Source organism: Stegodyphus dumicola, chromosome 7, assembly GCF_044657685.1.
Source record: "Stegodyphus dumicola isolate Sdum_Otavi_A_Nest chromosome 7, ASM4465768v1".
In the NCBI taxonomy this organism is placed as follows: Eukaryota; Metazoa; Arthropoda; class Arachnida; order Araneae; family Eresidae; genus Stegodyphus; species Stegodyphus dumicola.
In genome coordinates, this window is record NC_140774.1 from 71,289,401 (window position 1) to 71,306,431 (window position 17,031).

Consider the following 17,031-nt stretch of genomic DNA (forward strand, 5'->3'; position numbering starts at 1 on the left):
AGCATCACGTATATATACAGGGTGATTAAAAAATATGTAAAAAATGTAAAGGTGGGTAAAAAGGACCAAAGTAATCGGATTTTGCAATGGAATGTGTGTGCAAAGATGGGGTTCGAATCCAACAAATGGGCTAGCTGCATGAGTGTTTTCATGGTTTTCTCCATGCGTAACATGTATATGAGCTAGTTTGCCTTAGAAATTCCTCCACAAGGGCATCTCTCCCCTTAGACAGATATCCCTCAAGGATTTGCCTTAATCACATAAAGCAAGAAAACCAAGTGTATGCAGAAATGATACATTGCAGTGGCACAGTCAAGGAGATGTGGAGATGTTGAATAATAAGCAAACACATTTCTAGGCAATTAATTATCAATATTTCAATCCAATTTTGAAATGTCCTTAACTTTGGACTACATCATGACCAGGATTCTTCATTAAAGGTTTTTTGAAACTTTTCACAGAGTATCACAATTATAAAAAATTTTTATACCTATTATTTATTCTAAGACGCATGGAAAAATACTTCCTATTAAAAAAATATCCATTGTTACATTTTTTTTTTTATCGATGAGGTTGTGGCTAAAATGAAACAGCTCCTCAAATGAGGTACAGAGAACAGTTCCCAAACGTTTCCTTTGAAAAGCTGCTTTGTTTTCATCCACAGTCACAAAGATAAAATGCATGTTAGTGAACTCTGTGCTTATGTAGCAATGCATACCATTGAAATTCACACAGGGATGATGGTTAAACCTATTTCTGTATTTACCTATATGTGCCTCTAATATTGCACAAGGGTACTTAGGATGTCATTTAGGACCAATTACATGAGGCAATAGTAACTAAAGCTCCCTAGTGAGGAGAAAGCTAGGATTGAAATAGGAATGACCAGTTGTCACTAAGCATGGAGTAATTTAGAAATTTTTAGGAACGTCATGAGCTAATTTTTTTTTGTTTTGTTTTTGGCCCTGAAACGAAAAACTTCTAGCACAGAAAAAAATTTTAGATTACATCACAAGTTGAAAATGTAGTAAAATTATGGATGATTTAAAAACAGTAGTACACTAGAATAAATGAACATAAAAACTAAGTACATACAATACAAAAAAAAAAAAAAAAAATAATAATAAAAGTTAAGTTATTAAAAGAAGGCACAAAAAATGAAAAAGGAATCATAAAAAGTAAAATGAGGAGAAAAGCAGTTCACATACATACAACTAAGACAGTTTATGTTTGGAAGTTATTGTCATTTAGGAGGTGTATAGCAAGTGGTCTCTGTTTTCTATGTTCAATTAATACTTTGTAGTGCAATGCATTAAACAGTGCCAACTGTCTGACACTTTGTTTTAAAACTAATAGTTTATTTGGGTTATAAATTGCTCAAGAAGCTGTATCCTAAGTTCATCATGGAGGAGCTGATTTCTGATTAAATAATGTGCATTTATGATAAAGTGAAAAAAAAAAAAATATTGAACTGTTTACAGTTTTGCAAAATCTTAACTGCTGACAGTCATGCAGACTGACAGACATAACACGGTATTGTACTTACTGTAGAAATACATATGATCTATCTTTAAATATATATGAGCTATTTATGATGAGAATGATTTCCTGCAATAAGTAGACTCCCCAGCCTCTGAGCATTAGAGTCACTGAACACTGATAGTTTTACCTGGGTTTGATTCCAGGCAAAGGGTCTGACTGACTGGGTGTTTTTATGGTTTACCCTATGTAAACTATGGATAGTACCAGTTTCCATTAAAACGTCTTCCATAAAGGCATATCTTCCCTTAAACACATAGCCCTAGTGTGCTTTGTCATTATCAAATAAACAAAACAAAAATCCATCTTGTAATAGGTAGAAGATAGTTAATAACTTTCTGAAATTTACTGCAAACATGATTTAATACATGAATGCTGTATCCGTGTTGACTTATCATTAAGGATAATGTAAGTAACGTGCATCGATTATACATGATATTTCATCTCCAAACAAATAAAGGTTCCTTTTAATTGGAAGTAGTTGCTTCTTCTTATGGATAATGAAAATTGTGATTTTGGGGCATTTATATAAATTTTTCAGTTATAGCACTAGTTTTCAATACACAGAGCAAAGTGCTTAGCATATGATTAATATTAATTTAGAAGTCAAACAACAATGTAACTTAGCTTTTATTACTTCATTCCATTTTGTATTGTATATACTGTACATAGTTTTTATCTTCGTTTATTCTAGTATATTACTGTTTTTAAATCATCCATATTTTTACTACATTTTCAATTTGTGATGTAATCTAAAAGTTCTATTTGGGCTAGAACTTTCTATAAAATTCATGTTTACAGACTTCATTGGTCTTGCAATGTTATCTGTGTAATTGGCTAGTAAAGATTGGTAGGTTTTTGGCTTCATAATCTGCTACACGAAATCTGGCCAAGTAACGACACCTCAGGTACTTCTTCTTTAATAGGTCTAACATTTGTGTAATCATTTTCTCAGGAAGCAGTGAAATAATCTGTTTGAAATTAATGACCAGATGAACATAACTGATGATTTATTCCAGCAGACTGCTTTTTTCTAACACTCAACAGCACTCCCTACCATCTCAGTATACTATTTTTTGCATACATGTTCCACAACAAAATCTACCTATTTCAGTACTCCCTATCAGCTTTTACATTTTTGCAAGATATTTTGTCTCTATATTAATTTCAACTTGCAATAATCTCTTAAGTCTTCATTATAATTTAGTTATTTATGTTTTCTTTCCTAAAATCTTTCTAAACTGCATTATTTAAAAATTAATCATGTTATATGATCCTTGTGCAATGCTAATTTTATTACCTAATGTTTCCCTCTAATAATAATTTCAAATTTAAGAATTAAAACTTAATATCGTATCAAAATAAAGCTAAAACAAAACTAAATCATTGTGAATGAGGATTGCATTTTGTATACATCACATTATTTCTCTTGCTTCACTACTACCAACTTGCTGCTCCTTCTTTCTTCAGATTCATTTAAAAACTTAAAAAGTACTACCAATGGTAGTTCTTCAAGAACAGGTACTTTTTTTTTTTTTTTTTTCTATTAAGTTATTTGTAGCAGCATGCTGACAATAAAAGAAATGTTCAGCTGGATGACTTCTACTATTATTATGCTTCAACATCTAAATCATCATGTTTTGTTTCAGGAGGCATTAGCAAATTGTCACTAATGAGAGAAGGAATGTGATGGGTCCAAGATGGAATCCCCATTCAAAATATAGTTTCATTTTGCGTTAGTTTTATTTTAAATGTTAATATTAAGTTTGGATTCCAAGATTTGAAATATTGCTGACTCAAGTGCTATGTAAATATCTGTGTCATTAGAATTGTGCAAGAATTACATAACATGCATTAATTGTGAACTGATACAGTTTGGAGCAATTTATTATAACCAGTAACTTCACAATAGTCTATGACAGAAAAGGGAAATAACCAAATTAAGGGTACCTTAACTCTCCATTTTAATTTGTGTATTTCCTCTTATTTTCTAGAAGTAGTAATTGTTTGTTATAAACTCCTCTGAACTACATCATTTTAAAATTAATAGCCATTTGACTTTTACATAAAGTTCATGATGCTGATAACTGACATAAGGCTTCAGCCATTAATAAATTTTCAAGCTTATTATCATCCAGTCCATATAAAGCAAACTGAAATTAATATTATAAATCATAACCCTGCTGCCTGCTGCTGTTCTTCTTACCTCAACACATCAAAATTGAGGAAGTTCTAGAACAAGTGCACATATTGTGCCAATTTAATTGAGTTAACTGAGTATCAACCAAAATAAGTTTTCATTCACGATTACAAATTTCTTCTTTATGTATCTACTATACCACGAACTTGCCTAAATTATTACAGTGCTTAGGTAAACAAAGGATGATGGATGCCTGGTGACCATCTCTTTTTTAGCATAATTCTCCATCATATTAGAACAATATTCTATTACATCATTTTATTACATTTTACAAGTATATATATCCCATATTCATAGCATTATAGAAGAAAGAGAAAATATAGATTGTATCTTAATTTAATGCAAGCAGGCATGGAAATTTTCCAAAAAAGGTAATGGTGATAAAGCTGAAAGGTTTTTGTGGTCAGGATCTGTTTCTTGACTTTTCACTGGGGAAAAACAATCAGTTGCTCAAAAATATAGTGAATGCATTTCGTTATGCTTTCAACCAAAAGTTGACTAGAAGTGTGGAATGGGATTTTCAGATAGTCTGGTCTACATTTTATGAGGTGATCCACTGAATGTTTTGTTTGTATGTTTATAAAGTTCAGCTTGTTAAATAAGTAAAATCAAATGACAAACCAAAACAGAAAAAGTTTGTTCTGCAGACTTTTTCTGTTTTGGCTTAGATCAGTAATTTTGAATGTTATTGCTATTAACACTAATTTTTTAGCACTAGTGTGCTTTTTAAAGAACAGAGTGTTTCATGTCAAAAAGGAAAATTAACAGGTATAAAGTTTTAAATATGAGGGAGTGAAAATTGCTGCTTTCATATGGAATATATGTATTTCAACCTGAAGATACATTTCTAGTGTGCTTTGATATAAAGTTCTGCCACTGACCTTTTTTCTTTTTTTCGTGGAAAGCAATATTGATGCATTTACTGCACAATACTTAAAAACTTTATCTTTCCACAGTTTCAGCATTTGCAGCTGTACATCTCATTTTTAAACTGTCACACTAGCATTTTAGGTCTGTATCTCTTATTGTTTTTCCTAATGAGAAACTGGATATGGTGATCTCACTGGATATTTCTGACTTGTTATAATCATTAGATCTAACCCCAGTGGATTTTTTTCTTTCAGAGCCTTTTCAGTCCCAAGGAGCATTAGCCCAGAAGGGCTATTAATCATGAAACGGCAGTTTGCATCAAATAAAAAAATAATAATAAAAAAAAAAAAAAAAAACATTACACCACTTTCCAAATTGTTGCCACCAAATATTACTGACTTGTATTATTATATTTAAAGAAATTAAGTAATAAGAAATCTGCATCAATGTATATATGTTTCTTGTACTGTGAAAAAACAACAGTATCTAGAGATATCAAATTTTGAATAACATAGTCCTCCACTCGAATATTAGCATCTAGAAGCCCAAATTTGGAATTTGCTTATTATCTATTTCATGTTTGATAAACTTTAACAAATTTTTTATTAACAAACTCAATGGTTTCAAAGCAAGTAGTGACAACACACTGTATGGAATAAAATATTTTTATCTCCAGCACGCAAGGCTGTCTATTGGAAATTCTAAAGATATGCTGTTTTTAAAATTTTTAAGCCGAAATTCTCTCAAAATGTGTATATATGTGTGAATGAAAAAAATGCCCTTTTGGGTATAATATAAAAGCTGAAAGCTTTCAATTTTTTTTTTTTTTTTTTTTTTTTTTTTTTTTCAATCTTGGGCCAAATTTTGGCTATTGTCTGTTGATCAGCCCAATCAACGCTTGAAACAAGCAAAAATTTATCATCTTCTGCATAATTACTGTTTTTGGAGTCTTTAAAATTGAGCAAGGCAGTTGCAGAGATAGTTGTCAGTCGTGTCAACCAGGCCACATAACAGGCACACTGATGAATCTGCTAGACTCATGCAATAAGAAGTATGTGAAAATCAGGGCTGTGTGAAGGAAGTAGTTTATGCAATTACAGTGGATTGCCTGCACACTGAGAAAGATTGCATTTTTGCTGCTCTGCGCTACATTTTCAATATAAACTCAGAGATTGTTCCTTCTCACTTTTAAAGTTTAATACTATTGTGTGCAAATTTTAAATGCAGTAGATAGATTTATACTGTATAATAAAAACTTTTAAACTATTTTTTCTTGTTTTTCACAGTGTAAAATCATAATGCACAAATTTACACCACAGTAGTAATTTGAAGTTAGGGCAATCCAGTGTGGAGTAATTTGAAGTTAGAGTGGTCCAATGTGGATGCCCTGTATTATCTTTAAATTATAGTTTTATTCATTCTTTATTTTAGTTGTCTGAAGAAAGCCCTCATGGAGTATGGGTTTGCAGTACAGACATGATGATTCATCAAGGATTAGGAAGTAGGCTTTTACTATGTGTGTGCATATATGTAGTATACATTTAAATTATGCAATATGCAGTGTAATAACTGTAATGTTGCTTACTGATTTGATAATTGTATAATCACTATTCCTTTAATATTATTAAATTTTCATATCGTTTATAATTTTATTTAAAAAAATAGTATTTTTTAATATTTCAGTCTGTGAGAGTTGTAGAGTCATTAGGTTATTTGAAACAGGAAATGTGAAAGATAACAGCTGTTCTTTTTAATATTGTTTATATTCTTATTTAAAAAATAGTTTTCTAAAATATCAATCTATGGCACTTGTAGAATCATTAGGTTATCTGAAGCAGGAGATGTGAAAAATGAGCAATGCTCTTGTGGGGACTCGAACTCGGACCTCTCGAAATGTGCGTCCAGTGTGCTACTATTATACCATGAAAGCATGCTGGAAGAAGGGAGCATGCTAAATACCGTTAGTACTCCTCTTTTAGAGAGTGACTGGGGTCGGGGCTGATCGTCAAATACTGGTGGTGATGAATTATTGTCCGCCACCTTTTAGTTGAGCGCGGTGTTAAAAAATGAGTGGTATTCTTGTCTAGCTCAAACCTGGACCTCTGGAAATACACATCGAGTGTGCTACCATTACACCATGAAGGCATGCTGGAAACAGGGAGAAATTTAACATGCAAACTTGTATTATTAATTTATTTGATTTCAATTTATTTTTGGTACCATTTTAAGAGTTAATTAAAAAAACCTCAGCACTGTTCTCCATTTATGTAATATTAAAGAAAAAAAAAAAAAAAGGGGGGGGGGGAAGAAGTTCCCAAGTAAAACTGAAATATGATTCACAAAATAAATTCTTGAAAATAATAAATATGTCTATTTTTTTACAATGCTCATGTGATTTATTACCAAATAATGATAATTTTAATCATTTTTGTGTTTTTAATGAAAAAAAATATTTATAGGATAATATGTTAATTGATTACATTGTTGATTTTACAAAAGAATGCTTAATTTTATCAGTATGCATTCTGTTGAATATAAGCTAATTTATTAGTTGAAATTTTAATTCTGTAAATTTTCTTTCTGATTATCAGCACCTGTTTCCAAACAGTTGCCAACCTTCATAAATAATATTTGCCAAAGTAAGACACAAAAGACAGCAGAAATTTTCAAAAATGGCCACACAATAAGAATTACATAAAACAACAAGCAATCAACAAAATTAAATTGTTGGAAACATCCATAATAAAATACGTTTTGCAAAAAAATCCCCCCCACACTGTTTTTCCTCATGTACATTGCTAAAAAAAAAAAAAAAAAAAAAAAATGGGGCGGTGCTGTATCTCCCGTTCTACTAGGCCGATTGACAAAATTCAAACTGCGTTTTTCATGTCTCGAAAGCACGACTTAGGATATATATTAGATTTATATATAGCACTATTCTAACATAGGTATTTTGACACAAAATCGGACTTTTTCTGAAATAACATACCAATTTTTTTCCATATTTCGATTCTACGACTCAAATTATGCCAAGTTTTGTAAAAATCGTACGAGTAGTTTTTAAAATATTAGCTCTCAAAATTCTAGCTCCTCAATGTTAATTGAATTTGGCAAATATTTATTAATATCTCTTTTTTTTATTAAACTTTTTTGATGTTTCCTTTCATATTTCGAAATTTAGGTTCATTCCAAATAAAATTCACCCATTTTTTGTGTTTTATTTTTTAAATTTCTATTTTTAAATAATTTTTATAAATTTTTCGAAAAAAATTTTGAATTATAACCTATAAAATTTTTACCATCATCTTAAAGTAGGTGTATTTCTAGGCATACCTGCAAAAAATGAGACTTTTTTATTCAAAATTTTCTAAGATATACACGAATTTACATATTTTCGCATTTTGAAACTTGGCATCTTTTTCTTGAGCGATAATAACGCCAAATGTGGTTTATGGATTTTTGTTACAGTGAATTGCCACAGCTATTTTAAACCTTAAATTTCAAATAAAATTTTACGGAGAATTAATTATATGAAATTTTTTCCCTCGATGATGCGTAATAAATATTTATTAATACTATATGAAAAGCTATTTTTTAAAAATTTTAGATGGTATTATTCAAATTTTTTACTATTTTTTTAATTTCTCTCTTTCTTTTTTTTTTCTTAAAAAATATTTGTAAGAGTAAGTTTTTATCTTTGGCGTTTTATCGTCTGCTACTTTAACTTCATTTAAATCGAATTTTCTAAAACTGAGAACTTTCGCTTGATGTTTATTTGAATTTTATGAAAATATTTTATGACATTAACTGCATAATTTATTTCGAAACAAGTTGTTGCTTATGAAATGGCTGAAAGAGCGGCTGATACTATCATCCATATTTTTAAAGCACAGTATATTTTATATAAACATAAGATTTAGAATAATCATTTTTATAAAGGTCAAAATATGATATAAACATACAACCCTCTAGAGACCAAATTAATGGAAGTTCAATGGTTATGTAGAAATAATCTACAGCTACTTAATGGCTGGATAAGTCAGCAGGTTCTATGGACAAGTAAGAATAATTATATAAACGACACTCAACATTCTGGATTCAATTAACAACGAGGGTACGATGTTTATTAAATGAATTTAAGAAGTTTTTAAACATAAAAAATCCACTCATTTTTTTATCCTAAAATGTATTTTTATGCGTAGCGTATTTTCATTATATCCTTAAAATTCTATTTTAGAATGTAACTGTCAAGAACTGAATTCTAATCATCAGTAGTATAATAATTAATTTTTACAGTTATTAATAAATCCTTCTTATAAAGTAATTGCAAATATTTCAAAAAAACTTTCTGTCTGAATGCAAATATTTTTCTATGCAAATATTTCTAATTTTGTATTAATCAAGACTGCACACGATATTATTTATTTACACTTCAATTCTTACCGTCAGCTGTAGTAGAAGTTACAAATCAATTATATTTAATTAAGGAATGACCATCTAAGTTTAGAAACAGCATATCATAACAGCAATTCAATTATTGATGCCGTATCTTTCATGTTACTCCCGATTCGCAAGCTACATGATTTTTAATGTGTATTCGGGTTTTGCTAGTAACTTCACTTGGAAATCGCGCTCAAACTAGGTTAGTTGGTTATTTGAACATAGAAAGAACATTTGAGCTATTTGGTTAAGATGTTTTCATAGAGAATCTTTGTAAAGAGAACCTAGAAAACTATGAAAACCAACCATGCAGCGTGGGTTAGACTTCGCGACAAACAATTAGTATTTAACAATCTTCAAATGCTAGGCAACTGATGAGGCTCCAATTAAATCTCCAATTTAATATTTTATTTGTAAATATTTAAAATATTATTGTATTCTTAGACACAAAAGCAGAATTTAAGTTTTTTTAACTCATTAGTAAACTACAAGCCATAGTGCAAATGAATATTTAATATCTTTGGCAATAATTGTATTCACTTAATATTCTTGGAATATGAGCTAAAGAAGGAATGTTTTCGGAAGATTAAAGAAGTGTTTAAATCCAGGTTTATTATATATTAGGTTTGTCTTACAAGCTCAAGTATCAAAACGATTCTGCAATTGCCCGAGTATTTGACTTGTAAATGGCTGTGAATTAAGCAGATGACTTTTAATCTTACGTTATTCAGTCAGAAAACGTATTCCAAATGTTTTGTATTGCATGACAATGCATCTTTTCATTATTCAATAACCAATCGGAGAACCGTTTGTGTTCCGAAAATAAGTATGTGTACTCAATCGTCCTGCATGTTCTTCAAATTTGTCTTCTTGTGATTTTTTTTCTTTTCCCAAAACTAAAGTTGCCTCTGAAAGGAAAATTTTTTGACATTGAAGAGACAAAAGAAGTATCACATCTACTTTAGAGGCATGTCAAAAACAGATCTCTACAAACCTTCTCTTCCATTACATGTTGTGCAGTCAGACAAAAAGTTGGATCAGCGTAAATTCTATAATCTATTTTTATTAACATATAGTGAATATATACTAAACCATTTACTTTAGCTTCAGTAATTCGGAATTTTTGACGAAAATTCCGAATTAACGAATTAACTGTCGGAACTAGGATTAGAAGATAAGTCAAATTGAATATTTCGATAATACAATAAATTCAAGGTCGTAGTTTCAATATTTTATTCAGAGGGAGGGGAAATTTTTTCAGTTTGCTCCATTATCCTAAGTATATTTGCTTGGATTCTTTATTTTTTCCATATAAGTGAAAATCTTACGCGTGGTATACATATAACGCTTAGCTTCAAATTAAAGTTTAATAATATACAGGGTGGTTATAATTAAAGTTCCACTTTGAAACGGTCATAAAAGGAAAACTACAGGATATCAAACTTAGTAACCGTGCAAAGGTGGTCATGGGAATTTATTTTCCCCGAAAAAAAAGAAAGTTCGAAACCTCACCACCAGGAGGGAAATGGCGTTGTATGCAACATTGTTAAACGAAATATGGGTCGGAATCTAACTTAACCTTTTGTTGCATGGGTTTAGTGTGTTGTATACCCTTAAGAAACTTTGAAGTAAGCATATTACCATTTAAAGGCGTTAAATTCGATAAAAGTCTAGTGCGCCATCCTTGTAAGTGAAATTCGTCCTTGAAAACCATGAATTAGCAATTAGAAAATGTGAGATCGTAAATCACTCGCACAAGTGTGTACAATCTGGAAATCGTTTTCTTACAGATCGCTAATTTGTACTTTTTGATGCCTGAATTTGGCCTAAAACATGAAGATACTGATTCAAAACGCTTTTAATCGATTTGGGCCAATGAAATCCCTCATGTTATCTACCTAGTTCCATTGCATTCTCCTACTGCATTCGATGGCATAGCAGTCATTCCACACCGTTTGGTGTGAAATGACAGCTAGTTTCATAACTAAACAATTTTTCTCTGAAGAGCAGTAGACAGCTGGACCACTGTGATTGCAGCTCGCTTAAAGTCAATGTTAAAAATCTTTCGTGATACATGAACTGAAGTAACGTTGCATTTTAGATACTACGATTTTTATGAGGGCCACCTCACATGTGTCGTACAGTTACTTAGGCAATATTTCACGAATGAACATCTTATAGGCCGACACTTTCCCTCTTCCTACCAGACCTCTGTGACTTTTGGCTATGGTGTCATTTCTAAAATCCATAGTTATATTTGGGAGAGCTTTCGATTTCTATATTCGATTCAAATCACTACTTCAATTAAGTCTTAATGACTTTTATTTACACACATCTTTTATATTACAATATATACATAATTCGAGATTAATTTCAAATCAAAAGATGGGAATTATCCCCCCTTCGTATCAAATTCTATCAAGAGAAAACCGAGTGAGCGACCGCTCTCTTCCAAGTTCGTTTTTCGACTCCCCGTTGCCACTGGCTGAAGAGAAACTTTCGCTCATTTCGTGTTCGAGTTGTAACATTTCTCCCACCTTTTGATTTTTGACAAGGTATGAAAAAATCAAAACAATTGTGAAATGAAAATTGAAATACTAATATAAGATGAGTAATTTAAATCTTACGAAATCAACAATTTCATCTAGGCGTAACAAATATCTTGAATATTTTAAACTTACTTAATATTCTGCAAACTTACATTCTTTAAACAACAGGCAAAAAATTCTTTTCTGAAAAATACTAGTAAAGAGATTAATTCACTAAACTGGAAAATCAAATTGTATACAAAATTTAAATTCAAAGAAAGAAATAAAGAAAACAAATAATAGTGGTACTGAAAACAAAATTAAACTAATTAAAGTTCTTTGGTTTCACAATTTTTCTGCCATATCTACTAAACTGAATGTTTTTATCAGAATTTTCAAGTTCACAGTTTTTGGTATCAATTACTAAATCACCTTTCTTGATAGTTCGCGAAGGTACAGTCTTTGGTCGATGTACTAACATACTAAGATATTCATCTCTAAATCTTTTACGAAATTCCACACGTAACTTTTGGTGATATCGCCATCTTTTCGATAAGTTGATTGTATCCAAACTGTCCAGATTCGGAACACCTTCAGTTCGCACATCCTGAATAAACATAGATGGAGTGAGTGCACATAAATCAGTGGAATCATCTGACTCGTATGTTAATGGTCTGGAATTGATATTTGCTTCTGCATCACATAGGATAGTTAACATTTCTTCATATGAAAGTAATGCTTTTCCCAGGACTCTTCTCAATAATTTCTTGATCATCTGAACCAGTCTCTCCCACCAGCCGCCCCACCATGCTGCGGTTGGTGGATTTAACTTCCACTGAATTTTCATTATCGAAGAACTTCTGATAATTTGGTTCCAGTCAACAGATCGGAGCAAATTCCTTGCCCCTACAAAATTTGTGCCATTATCGCTGTATACTACTCTAGGCCGTCCTCTTCATGCTATGAATCTTCTAAATCCGAGAAAAAATCCGTTAGTCGATAAGCTTTCAGTTAATTCTAAATGAACCGCACGATAAACTCCACAAGTAAAAAGCAAGATCCAAGCTTTTCTATTTTCTTTTAAATAAAGCGGTCCTGTTACATCAACACCTGTCACCTCAAATGCATAAGCATCTCTGACTCTATCTTCTAGGAGAGGACAAGGAACTGTATCAAGAGCTTTCGCCGAGTGTCTCTTGCACCGAACGCACTTCGATATGACTCCTTGTACTGTTTTTCTTCCTTTTATTATCCAAAATTTTTCACAAATATTAGTCAAAAGAACTTGAGTACCAGCATGTAAAAGTTGTAAATGGTAGTCTTGTATCATTCTTTCTACTAATTCATGTTTGGCTGGAAGTACAATGGGGCACCGGAAGTTTTCATCATCATGTCTTCTCAAAATCTTCGTTTTCAATCTTATAATCCCTTCTTCATCTCTGAAAGTAAAATGTCCCTTCAACTGTTCTTCACTAGAGAATGCTTCTTGTTGAACGATCTTCACTAATTTCTTCTCAGCAATGTCCAATTCTTCAACACTCAGGGTTTGGCCATAATTTCTTCCTCCATGTCTACAATTATTTATGAATCTTAGAATCCAAGAAATCCTTCTCACAATTTTAAAGTAACTTGAAAAGTAAATCAGATACCATTTTTCAGCGGTGATATTAGCCAAAGTCGAAATAATGTCCTTTCGCTTTTCTTTCATAATTTCTTCTTCGTTAGTAATCACTTCACTAGTTGACCACTCTTCCTCATTCTTCATAAGCCATTCTGGCCCTTGCCACCAGCGAGATTTCACAAAACTCTTAATCGAACACCCTCATGGTGGTATATCTGCTGGATTCGAATTTCCTGGAATGTGACACCATTCAGATTCCGATGACATTTTTCGTATCTCTTTTACTCTATTTGCGACAAATGGCGCCCAATGGTCATCTGTTTGGATCCAAGAAAGTGCAGTACTCGAATCTGTCCAATAGTTCCTTGGAACGTTGTCTAATTTGAGTGTTTGTAAAGCAAGAGCTGCGAGTCTAACTCCTATACAGCAGGATAATAATTCTAGACGATTTATGGTCATTTTTCGTAATGGACTCACTCTACTTTTAACTAGAAGAAAATACACCGATACATTTTCACTTGTTTCTTTTCTTAAATAAATCACACATCCATAGGCTTGTTTACTTGCGTCACAGAACGTATGAAGACTAAGACTTTCATTTCCATTTATATCTAAAGCCCTTGGAATTCTAATACTGGATAAAAGTGACAAATCATCAATCCACGAATAGAACTCTTTTCCTAAGTCTTCGGTAATATTTTTATCCCAACCATGTCTTTTGTATGAATAGTTTAGATGTTAGCGTTATAGGGCAGAGAAAACCCATGGGGTCGAAAATGCGATGTACCGCAGACAATATATTTCTTCTAGTAAGATTCACTGGTTTGTAAGTATCAGTCTTTACCTCACAGAAAAGGCTATCATCTTCCTTATCCCATAAAATTCCCAATACAGGAGTAGGTTCTATACTGTCCTCAGATTTCAAAAGAGAAGTGTGCTCCCACCCTCTCAAATTGAATGATGCAGAATCTAATATTTGTTTCGATTCCTCAATGAATCGCGTAAGTGTTTCTTCATCAGGAACAGATGTAATGCAATTATCTACGTAGAATGATTCTTTTAAATTTTCCGCTGTTTCAGGATATTTCGATGAATTTAGATCAATGTGATGGCTTAATACAGCAGCCAATAAAAAGGGACTGCAATTCAATCCAAAAACAACGCGTTTATGTCTAAAAACTCTAAGTTCCTCCTTGTCAAAGTCTTTCCACCATAAAAATCGTAAGAAATCTCGATCACTCTTATACATTGACATTTGCAAAAAAGCCTTTCTTATGTCTGAAATAATTCCTATTCTATTCTTGCGAAATCTTAAAATTATAGGAATAATATGTTCCAGCGAATTTGGACCCTTTTCTAGACAATCATTAAGTGAGCGCGAATTTTTGTCTTTACAGGAAGCATTAAATACTGGTCGCAATTTCGTGGTCGAAGTTTCTTTGAATAGCCCTTTATGTGGTAAATAGTGACACTGATTATTCATTTCATGTTCAGGAACTTCTTGTATAATTCCTTCATTTAACCAATCTGTGAAAACATTTTTGTAATCCTCGAATTTGCCCTTTTGTATCAACTGGTATGTCGTACTGTTTAAACGCTGTTTCACAATATCCAAATTTTGACTTAAACAGTCCTTTTCTGTTACCCAAGGCAACTGAACTTCATACCTTCTCTCTTTAAAGGTAACAGTTTCGTTAAAATGATTCAATGTGGCAATTTCCATTTCCTTTCTGCATTTTGTTTCAACAGGATCTCAAATACCCAATAAATCTAATTTCCACAAATTTTCAATCTTCGATGTGTGAATTAATAAAGAAGTCACTGCGTCGGCATTAATTACATATTCCTTATCGTCGGTATGATCAAACAATTTTCCCATTAAAATCCAACCCATTTTGGTTTCCATTGTAACTAATGTTGAGTTCAAACGTTCAGTTTTGTCTTTTACTAATTTCCAATAATTATCAGCTCCAATGAGTAAAGATACGTTGTTATCTAAAGATTCGTGATCAACGTCTGCTAAAATTTTTCCCCTATCTTTCAACAACTCCTTAATATTTTGCGGAGGATAGTCTAGCTCAGCATTCGATATTTCATCAGTCTCTAAAACCTGAATAATTAATTCCTGGTTATCGAAAATGTTTTTTATTTTTACTTCTACTCGCACACAGTTCTGTTTGGTAGGCACTTCAGATCCAAAAGTATGAATCATTATTTATTCCCTTCCCACGACTTTTAATCCCAGTTGTTTAGACAGACGTTTCTGAATATACGAGCGTTGACTAGCGCTGTCAAATAAACAATGAACTAATTTATTGCGTGACCTACTTTTAAGTTCTACTGTCGCCGTCTGTAAAAATATTTTATTCCTACCGATGCTAACGTGATTGCACTCTGAATTTTCTACACCTTTTGATTGCGATGCTTCGGGTTTTTCTCATTTTTGTAACAAAGGGTTGCATTATGTTTTTTGTGGCAGTATACACAAGAGTTCTCAGAACAATCAGAAAATCAATGACCTTGAGCGAGACAAACATAACGACCTTCTAATCGCAATACATTTCGTTTTTCATTTACACTCATATTACACTTTTCACTATTATGTGTGTTATTTTTGCAAAAAATACAGTTTTCTCCTTTTACAGGGGCTAATAATTCTGCCGCCGACGAGGGGTTAACTTTAGAGTTAAACTTATTGTTTGTGTATTTATAATTACTTTTATATTTGTCGAAGTGTTTATTCTTTCCGTTCAATGGAACAAATTTCGGTTCCGGTTTGTTAACTGCGTATGTTTGTTCGCGGCATTCAATTTCGTTTTTCAAAAAAGCAATTAAACCTGTAACATCAGATTCCTCTTTTGGATCACGCTTTCGGTGATATTCGAGAATCAAATCATGAGGCAATAATTACAATAATATCGGATTTAACAAGTGTCCGTACGAACCTGAAGTTACTCCTAAATTACTTAAGCTTCGAATGTTTATTTCACAAGCATCGTGTAATCTTCTTAGTGCATTTAAGTTAGAAGAATTTTTAACTGGTTCTATGTCCAAAAGATTACTCATATGTGATTTTATAATTTTCTCTGGTTTTCTGAAGCGTTCTTTTAAAAGTTCTAAGCACGAATCGTAATTGTGTTCGGTTAATTGAAATCCTTCAACGACATTATATGCTTGCCCTATCAATAATGATTTCAAGTATACGAATTTTTCAATCTTGGTTAACACTTTATTCTGATCAATCGCAGCTTGAAAACTGTTAAAAAATTCTAACCATTTTCCTGCATCTCCTGAGAACTTTGGCAATTTCATAGCCGATGACGATACATTTATTTCAGAAACAGAAGTGTTCAAAGAATTTGCATCTGATGCATTTTTCACAGACAAATTTTCATTACATTTATTTAATCTTATTTTAATTCTAAACTTTGCAGACATAATTTGTTCATTGTATTTATCACTTAAAGTAATATCTTTTTCAAATTCTTTAGCATCATTTAACTGAATTTCGATTTGTGAATTCAACATTTTCAACGTGTTTTCTCTTTCGAGAATAGTTTCATTCATCTCCTGCAATTCCTCAATGTTTGCATTTTCGATATTTTCTGATAATAAAGATTCTATTTTTGTAATTAATTTCGTAATGCTACTGCGTTCATTCCTACGTTTCTGTTTCAATTTGTTTAAAGCTTCCATGTTTAAAACTGACTAATCGCAATATCGAAACTCAGTTTTTTTTCCAAATTCTCAAAGAAAAAGGAATTGCTTACCTGTTTACAGGTAATCCATCTGCTAATCTTCGAAATTCTAATCCAAAAGTCCCTTGGTGAAGG

General features: G+C 31.8%; 1 protein-coding gene across 6 annotated transcripts in view; it reads left to right on the plus strand.

The window, feature by feature from the left end:
* The window catches only part of LOC118195782 (L-fucose kinase-like), a 143,534-nt gene that overhangs the window by 17,524 nt on the left and 108,979 nt on the right, over positions 1–17,031 (plus strand). For 5 of the 6 annotated variants that reach the window (XM_085820433.1, XM_085820434.1, XM_085820429.1 and 2 more), the window contains exon 5: positions 6,041–6,110. The exons of the other annotated variant lie outside the window; for it this stretch is intronic. In XM_085820433.1, coding sequence (XP_085676559.1) covers positions 6,041–6,110 — 70 coding nt within the window. The remainder of the gene's footprint in view (positions 1–6,040; positions 6,111–17,031) is intronic. 6 annotated transcript variants of the gene reach the window in all.